This window comes from Globicephala melas, chromosome 6 (genome assembly GCF_963455315.2).
Source record: "Globicephala melas chromosome 6, mGloMel1.2, whole genome shotgun sequence".
In the NCBI taxonomy this organism is placed as follows: Eukaryota; Metazoa; Chordata; class Mammalia; order Artiodactyla; family Delphinidae; genus Globicephala; species Globicephala melas.
The window spans coordinates 56,315,561-56,327,810 of NC_083319.1; the positions used below are offsets into that span (position 1 = coordinate 56,315,561).

The window sequence follows — 12,250 nt, forward strand, 5'->3', positions numbered from 1 at the left end:
TTTGGTTTTTGCTTTTCCACAATGGTTACAGAGAGCTGGTGAGCAAAGATAATTCTGTCCCACTGAAATGCTTCTGGGCTGTAACCATTTGACTCTTGGAGTAGGCTATAATATCAGGTTGAATCTGCCCTGGTTTTAATAAAATTCTAGGTAGGTCATATACTACCTTCAAAGAGGAAATTTTGTCTGCTCCTTGCAAATGCAAGAAACCCACACTTCCCAGGGGACAGTCATCTCTGAGGGCATCACAAAAAATCTGGGAGCTCAGCTCAGGAATATTTAGGGATCCTCTATTTCCTCTTCTTGATCAGGAGGTCATGGTCCTAGATGACCTCCAGGTCTGAGCCCAAAGTCTCACCAATCCTTTGAGGTAGAGATGAGGGAAGGTATAGGGTGCCCAGTTATATATATATATATATATATATATATATATATATATATATATATATATATATATATATATATATATATATATATATTTATATTTATATTTATATATATTTATATATTTTTTTATTTTTTATTTTTTTGCGGTACGTGGGCCTCTCACTGTTGTGGCCTCTCCCCTTGCGGAGCACAGGCTCCAGACTCGCAGGCCCAGGGGCCATGGCTCACGGGCCCAGCCGCTCCACGGCATGTGGGATCTTCCTGGACCGGGGCATGAACCCGTGTCCCCTGCATCGGCAGGCGGACTCTCAACCACTGCGCCACCAGGGAAGCCCCCCAGTTATACTTGAATTTCAGATAAATAACAAATTTTTTTTTTGAGTAAAAATACATCCCATGCAATAAGTGGGACATATTTACATTAAAAAATATTGCCTGGACACAGTTATACTAAAAAATTATTCATTGTTTATCTGAAATTCAAATGTAACTAGGAATCCTATATTTTATCTGGCAACCCTACAGAGAAGGGATTGGCATTTAAAATTAATGGCTTCCCTAAGATGAAACCCTGGGATTGGGGAAAACAGAGGCCACAGTGAGCTGTGACTTTTTGAGGAGAGGAATGAAATCGGTTTCTTTCATGCCAATTAAGCAATCACAAATGACTCCATCAGAAATCCAAACTCGTGACTAACATGGGACTCAAGACCAGGAAAAAAAATTAAAAAGATTAAGAGCCAGAGAAGCAATCTTCACACACAGGGCCAGCCAGCAGACGGAGTGGATCCCATCCAGGCAGGTAAGAGCATTGCCATCTCACCCATTCTTTCAGAACAGAACAGGGTTGGGAGATTCTGGTGTGATCCTCCAGCCTCCATGACTCCCGGCTGTCAGCAGAATTCCTCCTCAACATTTATAATTCTCCGACTTCTGAAGGTTCACAGAGTCTCCTCCTAGGTCCTCCCTCTAGGCTGCCAGGAAGCAAAGCAGAGAAGCAGGAGAAGCAGTTGTTCAGGCTGCAGCTGGCTCATGAACAGCTGTGTCTGCTCCCTTGAAGAACCAATTTTCTTGGCTCAGGTGGGATGAGGTGCATTTGATGAGCCCACACTGTTTGCCAAGGCTCAAAGCTGGAGGTATAGATTTACAAAAACAACTTAATGCAAAATTAATTAAGTTTTGTGTCTATCATTTTGAGCACAGAGTTCACCCCTACATTATTCACCTGAGATGATCAGTGAGTTCAAGTGTGATTTCTTCTTTACAACTGGGAAGGGAAAATTACACATGAAATGCCCCAAGGAATGGGTTCGTGGGGTAAACTCTCTGCTCCTCGCTCCCACTTCTCTTCAGCTGTTTTAAACAGGCTCATTAATACAACTCTATGGGGACCAGACCTTTGGGATTCATGAGAACAATAAGAGGGAAGAAAAAAGCACACTAGCAAGGAGAGAAGAGAAACCATTGTTGATTTTTAGCAAGCACGCTCTAATCATGACCACTGAAGTTCATGAGCTTTTTTTCTATTTGTTTGTATCATAGTTTAAAATTTTGTATTTTGGGGCAGTTTCATTTTTTGGAAAATGGGCTTGGAGGATGCTGTGCTAGGCCACACACACATTATGTCATCATAGCCTTCTATTTGTCCAATGATCAATATAAAATAATACCTTTGGAGAGAAATAACTCCTCTTATTCACCACAGTCTTGGACCAGGGAAAGTAAGGAATAAAAATGCTTCTTGTTTGTTTCCCTACAAGTTTATGGTATAGAGTCAAATTAAAGGTTACTTTTTCCCCCCCCAAATTATAACTCAGTTTGAAAGTATTTTCCTTTTGTTTGTGGTTCTTTCTTTGAACCTGAGCGATTTCCACTTGATATTAGTGAAAGAAGGAGGTGCAAATCCTCTCACAGGGAGAAACCAGAGGGTTCGGCTGTCATTCCTGGTCACCTAGCAAGAATGTCTTTGTGGGTGTTTATGAGATGTAAGAACATGCTGGATGTGTGAAATGACACTTGTGTGCCCCTGCTGTTAGGTGACCCGAGGTCTGACCCCACAAGATGCCAAGAAAAGAGGCTCACTACATCTATGGTTCCCCCAAGAAGGGGCACGGCCATTCCTACATCACAGCTGAAGAGTAAGTTCAAAACCAGACGCAGCGGGGTTTCCAGTTTGTCTTTTGCTTACACAGCCTGCTGGCTTCCCCCAGCACATGCCTGTCTGTAAAACTCTCTAGTGTCTATTCCTCCAGAAAGTAAAGACCCTGGCAATGAGGTGAGGAGACCCTGTGATCCTACAAGGGACCTCAAGCTTCTCTGAGGCCAAGGAGGCAAGGAGGTAGGAAAGGTAAAAAGCTGGATCTTGCCATTTTTGTCTGCATTCTTGGCTATGAGGCATTCATTGTAGGTTCTCAGGCTGAAAAACATCTGTCTGGGAGCAAGATGCCTCTTTCCTCAAGCCTTGCCTGTCTACTCCACTCAGGCTTCCGGATGTGGTTTGCAGACAGAACAAAGGCAAGTTGCCAAAGGGCAAGTGAGGATGAAGGGTAGATGTGTGTGACTCCACCTGCTGACTGACTCCAAGGTGATTCAGGGTCATAACCTTTGCATCAATACTTTATCCTAAAGAAAGGTGTTTCGTATTATGAATTAACTTAAAATAAGTATTTACATGATTAGACATTTCTAAGTGCTAAGCATTGTATACCAGCCCAAGATGCTATTCTTGCCTTTGAAAAAATCTTACAACCTAGTGGGAGAGTTAGGCATGGGAGTAATTTCGGCAAGTGTATGTGCTGTGATGGGAACACAGGCTGTAGGACACAGTCTGCATGGATGAGAGTGGGCAAGGTCGGGGGATAGTGGCAGGGCCCCCCCCAACCCCGAGTGGAGACTCCAACAGGACAAACGAGGAACCTGGTTTTTATGTGGACCATCTCTTAAGTGGTCTGCTCAGAACTTCCTGCAAACCTGCTCTCTCGGGAAAGAACTGTTGAATAGCTTTACCAGAATGACCTAGCAGGGGCAAGAGACATGAAGAACCCATCAAAGGCACCGAGGAGGAGTTCAGCCTGGAGCATTTCCTCAGAAGACCCTAGTGGGATTCTCTAACATCCCTGCATGGTCAACTGGGAGTGGAGGTGGGGAGATCTTCTGAAAAAATGTCCCAAGAGCAAAAATATACTCTTGCACATGGTATTAGGTAGGATATCTTTCAGCTCTTGTATGATGACTCAACAGACTCTGTGAAACCACCGTCAAGAGAGGTTCTCAGTTGAGGGGGCATAAGCCGCCTATAGAGCTTGTGAAAATGCAGCTTCCTAGGCACTGCTACCCAAGAGGCTGACTCAGTAGGTCTGGGGGTGGGGGGCCCAGGATCTGCACTTTATTTTATTTTATTTTTTGCCGTACGCGGGCCTCTCACCACTGTGGCCCCTCCCGCCGCGGAGCACAGGCTCCGGATGCGCAGGCCCAGCGGCCGCCGCCCGCGGGCCCAGCCGCTCCGCGGCACGCGGGATCTTCCCGGACCGGGGCACAAACCCACGCCCCTTGCATCGGCAGGCAGACTCCCAACCACTGCGCCACCAGGGAAGCCCCAGGATCTGCACTTTAACATGCATCTCAGGCAACTCCACTGCAGAAGGTATCTGGGTGACATCTCAGGAGCCCTGCCTGGCTGGGCAGTGGGTTCTTGTGTTGTGTCTGGCACATCCCAGTGTTCTCGGCTCTCACTAGGCATGTGTGAGTGCAATGTAACTGTGCACGAAGAGCTGGAACAGAAGGCTTCCCTGGTGGCGCAGTGGTTAAGAGTCCGCCTGCCAGTGCAGGAGACATGGGTTCGAGCCCTGGTCTGGGAAGATCCGACATGCCGCGGAGCAACTAAGCCCATGCGCCACAACTACTGAGCCTGCGCTCTAGAGCCCACGAGCCACAACTACTGAAGCTTGCGTGCCTAGAGCCCGTGCTCCGCAACAAGAGAGGCCACCGCAGTGAGAAGCCCGCGCACCAAAATGAAGACCTGACGCAGCAAAAAATAAATAAATTGAAAAAAAAAATAAAAGAGCTGGAACAGAGCTCTATGTGTGTCAAGATGTCCAAGGGGGTGACCACAGACCTAGGGGGTGGAATTAGAGCACAGGCATGCTGGGAGTTGAATCAGCTGCCTCCAGTCACGAGAGCCCACTGAATGTCCCCGTGACAGCTTCATTTCAGGAAGGGGCGATGCAGCAGGAAGGGCACTGGCTGGGTACCTCGGGCCAGTTGCTGGGAATGCTGGTTCTGCCGCTCTCTGATGGTACAACCTTGGGCATTTTACCAGCCTAAAATCTTGAGGATGTCAGATGTGAAATGAACATTCTACCCACCCCAGTGGATTGTTGCGGGCCTATAGTGGGGTGCTTGCCCCAGTGCTTGGCGGGGTTGTTGTGAGAATTCGATAATCTAATGCATGTAGAATGGTTATCATGGTGCCCAGCTTACAGCAGACATTAAGTCAATGTTCCTTTCCACTTCTTTTTTGTGGACTGAGAGTTGGGGAGAATGTTTTAAACTAGCCCTAATGAAAAGAAAAGATAAATATGTTGTCTCATTAAATATGTTGTCCACATAAGGGTCAGTTGCTACTGTACCTGTTGCACCTGGAACTTGGGTGCTGGGGCCCAGGCCAGTTAGCACTGCTGCTGTGGGCACACACCTGAGAGATTTCCAGAGATGGTCCCGTCCCTGGGTACGAGTGCTGGAGGCCTGGTGGGTGCTTGGTGTGGTGTGGAGTGGGACACTCCTTGGGGACTGCTCTGACTGCAAAGCCCCTGTGAAGAGAACACATTGATGTACATTTCATTATAATCTGGAACAAGGTTTCTGTACCAAGATGTATCTGTCTATCTCTCGGGCCAGGGCTGCAGGGATTGGCATCCTGACAGTGATCCTGGGAATTTTACTGCTCATCACCTGCTGGTACTGTAGAAGACGAAGTGGATACAGAAGCTTGAATGTGGTAAAGTTCCCACTGCTGTGTCCCTCCAGATCAAGGACCTCCTTTCTCCTTCTTTCTCTGAATTTCTGGGGAGTGGGGGGACATTCTCATGATCACCTCTAGCTCTGATTCCTGGTTCCAATGAGTCTTCCTCTACATTGTACTTCTTGTAACTCTTCCTTTGCCTCTGCCCACGTGTGAACACCAATCAGGAACTTGGTCCATATTTTTGGTTCCACTCACAGGAAACTCGAGTGCCTATCTGTGTGTGTAGCTGAACACTAATGGTTTGTGGGGCACAGGAGAAGGGTTCGTGGTTCTCTTGCACAGTGAACAGCAGCATTTGAGACACTCCAGATCTTACCAATCCTTCTGGGGATTCCCACTGGCCCTGTTACTCCACTTAGAGGCCCGCTCCTCTCACCTTGCCTCTTCACCCCTTTCCTCCCAGGTTGCCTGGGAATTCCAAGTTCTTCTAACTCTGTTAGCAAGCAACCCATCATACCCAGGACCCGTCCAGCCATCAGTGCAGTGAGGAAACCATCCACCCCTCAGCAGCACAAAAGACCACCAGGTTTTTAACAGATTCCTTCCTCCACTGATGGCCAATGTGGTTTTAATAGGATTTTTCCTCCTTTACCCATACGAGCAGGAAGTTAACAAATGACACGGTCCAGCCTTGGGGTAGCAGGATCTTCCACACATGAGAAACATCAACAGAGTCTCTAAACTGCAAAGACGACAGGTTTCAGAAACCTTGCTTCAAAGCCAGGTAGCACTTTGGAACTTAAGCATTCTCCACTGTGAGAAATGGGATGGAAGGAGAGTTGCAACTTGCTCTCTCTCTTTCTCTCTCTCTCCCTCTCTGCCTTGTTATTGCAGATCTGAAAGCTTCTGAGGTTGATAAGTAATGGAAAAAAATTTATATTTACAAAAGATGTTGGAAAGTTCCAGTCCTCATTCAGCAAGCACTTCATGCAGAGAAAGAGGTTCTGTGATGGAGGGGAGGACCGGCCTGGGTGGAGGGTTGGAGCCTGCGGCAGTCTGAGGAGAAGAAAGGAAAGGGGAGAGCTGTAGCTTCAAGTTCTTCTCCTCCTTGCCAGGAAGCCTGGGCAGTCACATGTGTCCCTTTCCCTAATGCCCATCTTGCCATAGCGTCCCAGATACCAACCATGGAAGACAGGGTGACCTTGGGGGGATACAGCCACCAAGCAGCAGCCCTCCAGTGTGGTGACAGTTATGGGAAGGAGAAGTTTCTGAGCCTGAATAAGACTCCAGACCAAGTTCTGTAGCAAAGCCTTGGGTTAGGAGGTTAGGGATAAAACTCTTTGCTCTCTGCCACACACTCCATGTGTACCTCTAGCACTGTGTTATGACATTGCCTTGTAATTTATTTACTTTTTGCTTCTTCACCCCTTCTCTTTCTCTCGTTTATGAGCTGGGACAGAGAATATTTCTTATTCATCTTTGTAACTCCAGTGCCTAGCACGGTGCCTGGCACACAGCACTCACCCAATCGTATGGCATAAGGAGTTGGTCTCATTGTCTGCCATTGACTTGCTTGGTGGTGTTAGATTTTCATTTCTTTGAGCCTCATTTACTCTATTATACACCTAGACACAGATGATATAACATGATGTGTATCAGTTTTTATTTAATATGTTTTCTTCTATAATTTAAAAAATTTCATTCTATGTTTGCATATTTTAAAAGTTTTTTAAAATAAATTTATTATTTATTTTATTTATTTACTTTTGGCTGCGTTGGGTCTTCGTTGCTTGCGCGTGAGCTTTCTCCAGTTGCGGCGAGCGGGGGCTACTCTTGTTGCGGTGAGCAGGCTTCTCATTGTGGTGGCCTCTCTTGTTGCGGAGCACAGGCTCTAGGAGCGCGGGCTTCAGTAGTTGTGTCTCGCGGGCTCAGTAATTGTGGCTGGCAGGCTCTAGAGAGCAGGCTCAGTAGCTGTGGCGCACAGGCTTAGCTGCTCCGTGGCATGTGGGATCTTCCCGGACCAGGGCTCGAACCTGTGTCCCCTGTATTGGCAGGCAGACTCTTAACCACTGTGGCACCAGGGAAGCCCTATGTCTGCATAGTAAAAGAAAAATGATTTAGTCTTTCAAGGAGTAAAACCTCTACAAACTCAGTATGTTGGTACCCATTTCCTAACTGTCCACGATTGCTAGCTTGATGCTACCCGGACAAAAAGGCAATGTGTTTTGTTTTTCTTTTTCCTTTCTGCTTCAACACTCTCATCTTAAATGTGTTCACTTGAAGAGTAACAGTCTTAGTGTCGTGAGCTCAGACACTGAGCATTTTGCCTGGTGTAGTTCAAGTTCAACCTGCCACCCTCCATTCCTCCAGGCCTAGACCAGTGATTTGCAGAGTTTTTGGAATTTTTATGAGATAGAACTGTGTTTAAATTCCCTTGTTCCCTAATGTTTAAAAATGCTGTCATTTATTTTTTTAATTAATATTAAAATATTGTTTTGAGACTTTCATATCTCCTGAAAAGCCATGTCGGGGACCAGCAGTCTAAGAAGTTTAGGCAAAATTATGTAAAATAGTGCATTAAGTACTGCATTTAATTACATACTCATCTCCCTGTCTCTCCTTGGTGATTCTATTTTCATTATAAAGCAGAAGAACATAAGTGATGAAAAACGCAAGTTTTGGGTACCTGAATCACTCCACATGTAGCAACCTTCATTAGGCTTTGAAATATGTTTATTCTCCCACTTACACTGACCACAGAATGGTAGAAAGGTTGGTTGGAATTAAGGTCTCCTAAAATTTCCCCTTTGGCTAACAATTCCCCTTAGATCTGAAAAACATCTTCTGAAAAGAAAGACTGCTTTTTGCAGCAATGTGTCTCAGAGGAAAATGATTTGTAAGGGAGTGGAAGTTGGCTTTCATATTTATCAGTTTTACTCTTTCACTTGGGAAGTTTAGGACATAATACTTTTAATTCTTGGGGAAGAATTTAAAGGCTCTGCTGATAGCTCAGTTTACACTCATGTCTTGCGGTGCCATGTCTCTCAATGTATGGTCAGGGGCCTTTGCACTTGAATCACCTAGGGTTCTTGCTAAAACGCAGATTCTGGGACCATCTCTGGTGGTGGGACCCGGGAACCTATGTTTTAACACACACACTGAAGTTTGATCAAATACAGAGAATTGGCAGTGAACTGGGGAAGTGGCCCACGCTCCTATCCTATGGCAGGTGAGGATTAAAAAAAAAAAAGAAGAAGAATAAAAGCAATAATTGAGGTAAAGGGAGAGAATGCATTAAACACCTTACCTGAGATATATTGCTGGGAGTGGTGGAGGGGAGCAGAACCTCCCTGGGCCCTCATGTCAAAATTGGGGTTCTTGTGCTTATATCTTTCCAAGGGGTAGTGTCAATAATGATTTCAGACTAGAGTTTAGGAAAATTACTTCCTTACAGTCTGCACACTGTGTAGGTATCACCTCCAACCATGTGTGGCCTCATCCAATTGATGTTCCAAACACTTCTCCTCCCTGGGAGACCTGCCTTGATGCCCTTCTCTTCCAACCCAGTAACCCCAATAATCAGCCATGGTCTGAAGACAAGCCTGCAGAGGCACTGAACACCTGCACAGCCTCCCTGTTCCAGCCCCCCTCAGCCAGGACCACAGAGAGCTGCTCATGCCCTACTGGTGGACTGGGTTCAGATATGTTTGGGTCTGTATCTTCAAAAGATGAATTAGGTGCGAGCATTTAAAAGTAACAGTTTACATAAAAATCTTAATTTCTAGTTTCTTTTTTTTTAAAAATCAAAAGATCTGGCAAAACTGGCAGCTATGCAGTGGTCTGTCCCTTTAGATGGGATATACACTCCCTCCTTTCCTATGGTCCCCACTTGACCTCCTCCTCCCTCTAAGTGTCTGAGCCTAGCTGAGTCACCCCAGGCACAGGCGATAAGAAATTGCATTGTCTGGAGAGCAGTGGTTCTCTGTGTGGCCCTGGACCAGCAGGATCCACATCACCCAGGGAACTTGTCAGAAATACACATTCGTGGGCCTTCACCCTAGACATACTATGTAAGAAATTCTGGGTGTGAGCCCAGGAATCTGTATTTAACAAACCCTCCAGGTGACGCTGATGCATTCTAAAGTTTGAGAACCACTGCTGTGGAGAATTTAACAGTAAAAGCAACTAAAAGTTAGTCTGCTTTTTATAATCACAATGTGCTAGCAATTTTAAACAATGTCAGTAATGAAATACTCCCCCTCACTAGGATGGACCGCTCCTGCAGTCCCCATTTTGGTATGTGTCTCTGCCTTGCATAAATGGTTGTCATTCTATTCTAGGGAGGGAAGGCATTACCCCCTGAACCTATGCAAACCACCGAACTAAGCTTTTACCCACCCCTCCCCCAATAACTCAAGGTGCACGACAGCCTTTGACTGACTTGCCATCATTGTTGTGATGTGACTTGGAAGCTCAGTGCTAGAGCCACAGCATTTCTATCACAACACAGGCATTCGTACTGTTTCAGATATTTTGCTGTCATTATGGGGAAGGCAGAAATAGACAGTGTCCCTGCTATCAAGTTGCTCATATGCTTGTCCTTACTGTGATACCAGCTCCTGCTTCACTAGCTCTGATCTCTTCCACTTGTAACCATTCTCTGAGAGCCATTTTTTAGATTCACTCTTTTTTTCCCTTCCTTTCAAAAATATTCATTGACTAACTAGTGGGTGTCAGGCACTGTACTAGGTGCTTCACCTTTAGTTAATTCCCACAACAATTTTGAGATGTAGGCGATATTATCTTCATATTACAGATGAAAACACTGGAATTCAGAGAGATAAAGTGACTAGCCTGAGGATACACAGCGAGTAAGTGGCAGAACCAAGATTAAAACCCATTCTTAAAACTTTGGCTTCTTCCTCTTTTCTTTAATGGACTCAATTATTTTTTCCTCACCCACTTACTTTCATGAATTCACATTTCAGGACAAAAGCATTCATGCTGGTACTCAAAGTACCTTAACAGGAAGATGTTCATGTGAGGGGCTTGGTCACCAGGACGCCAAACTGCCTTTTCAAGAGAACAATTGTGAACCTGTGGTAGGTTGAGATCCTGCATCTTGATGTTTTTGTGTATGGCTGGTTTCAACTTAAATGAATAAAATTATTCCCATTTAGAAAGCAAGGGCAATGTGAATGTGCTTAATGCTACGGACTTTAAAAAGTGGTTAAAATGGTAAATTTTTGTTATGTATATTTTACCATAATAAAAAATAAATAGTAAGATTAAAAACAAGGGAATCATAGAGATTTTCTTAAATTGTGTCCTCTCATACCCAGATTTTCCAGGGTCAATAATGAGACCCCACATATAAGATCTACAGGAAGAATTTGGTTCTGGTTACAATATCCTTTTGTCTTATGTTTTTAGTATAATTGCCTTTGTCCTGAACATAGATATTATCTAACGGAGAAAAAAAAGTACCTACTATTAACTGTATAGAGTTGCACTGTCCAATAGGGTAACCACTAGTCACATGTGGCTATTGAACACTTGAAACAGAGTTGTTTGAATTAAGATGTGCTGGAATACATAACAGATTTCAAAAACTTAGTATGAGGAAAAGAGTATAATTCATTAATGATTTTTTTATTGACTACATGTCAAAGTGATAATATTTTGGTAGGTGGGGTTAAATAAAATATATTAGTGAGATCAATTTTACCTGTTTCTCTTAATTTTTTAAATTGTAGCTACTAGAAATTTTAAAATCACATATGTGGTGCACTCTATTTCTATTGGACAGTGCTGGTATAGATGTAGTACGTCATAGTTTTTGAGAGCACTGACTCCAGAGCCAAGTTACTCCATGACTTACCAGTTGTGTGATCTTCGGCAAGTGACTTAACCTCCTTGTGCCTCAGTTTCCCGACCTGTAACTTGAAAATACTCCCAGGGTTGTTGTGAGCATTAAATGAAGGCTGACACATTTGTGCTCTGTTGATAGTAGCAGTGGCCTTTAGACACGACTATAGGGATTTATGCTTGTGGTAAAGATGCAGTGCGATCAGTGTCTGTTTAACAGGATTCAAGAATTCATTAGTTAGGTTTGGGGCTTCTACTGACAAGGATAATCCAGGTATAAATAAGTTTCTGAAATTTTTGGGAAGCCACTTAGCCCTTTTTCTTCTCTGCCATTGTTTCCCCCAACAATGCTTCAACATATATACTTGTGTAACCTAATAACGATTACCTCATTGGGTGGAAATTAGCTGTGGACAGTTAAACAAGTTTCAATCCAGAGCAAAAGTATAAACATCATGCTAACTATTTTGACTTAATCCCTCTTCCAGAACCATATGTACTGCTGCCAAGCCCATGCTCTCCTTTCTCACCCTTACAGGTTCCCAACGCTCCATCTGCCTATGAGAAACTCTCCACAGAACAGTCACCACCACCTTACTCTCCGTGAGAGCCAGGAGGCCCCTGAGAGATGCTGAAATGATTTCCCTCACACTTTTTGTTGAATTTGATGTGGACATGTAATGTTCTGCTTCAGAATGCTGTAGAAACAGTGTACATCATCTCTACTATTAAGCTGGCTGTTAAATTCCTTATAGGGCAACTAGCAATACTGATTGAGGAAATGATGAGAAATATTAAAATGGGAAAAGCTTCGTCAATAAACATGGTAATGGATGATACTCTCTGTGCCAGTAATAATAAATCTACAGTATTATTTTCTGAGGGAGATCTTTCAAGTGTGTGTTCTGGGATCATCTGATTTCTTTTTAAGTTGAAATATGGCTAGTAACTAACAAACTGCTATTCTGATTTTTGAAGACGCAGCCTCTTGACCTACATGAACTCTAACAGGACTGTTGCAGGTGAGTCTGT

At 44.3% G+C, this 12,250-nt stretch overlaps 1 protein-coding gene across 1 annotated transcript; it reads left to right on the forward strand.

Annotated features, from left to right (window-relative positions):
• Window positions 1-2,448: 2,448 nt before the first annotated feature.
• MLANA (melan-A) lies at window positions 2,449-11,825 on the forward strand. The gene is made up of 4 exons (XM_030877143.2): window positions 2,449-2,525; window positions 5,284-5,380; window positions 10,339-10,452; window positions 11,757-11,825. Exons 1-4 carry the CDS (start codon window positions 2,449-2,451, stop codon window positions 11,823-11,825), a joined length of 357 nt encoding a protein of 118 aa, XP_030733003.1.
• The last annotated feature ends 425 nt before the right edge of the window (window positions 11,826-12,250 follow it).

Excerpts from the sequence above, each read along its gene's own strand:
- MLANA (XM_030877143.2), top strand. The coding sequence starts at position 2,449 with ATGCCAAGAAAAGAGGCTCACTACATCTATGGTTCCCCCAAGAAGGGG. Across the intron at positions 2,526-5,283 it reads TCCTACATCACAGCTGAAGA|GGCTGCAGGGATTGGCATCC; the intron begins GTAAGTTCAAAA and ends CTCTCGGGCCAG. Across the intron at positions 10,453-11,756 it reads AGAACAATTGTGAACCTGTG|GTTCCCAACGCTCCATCTGC; the intron begins GTAGGTTGAGAT and ends TCACCCTTACAG.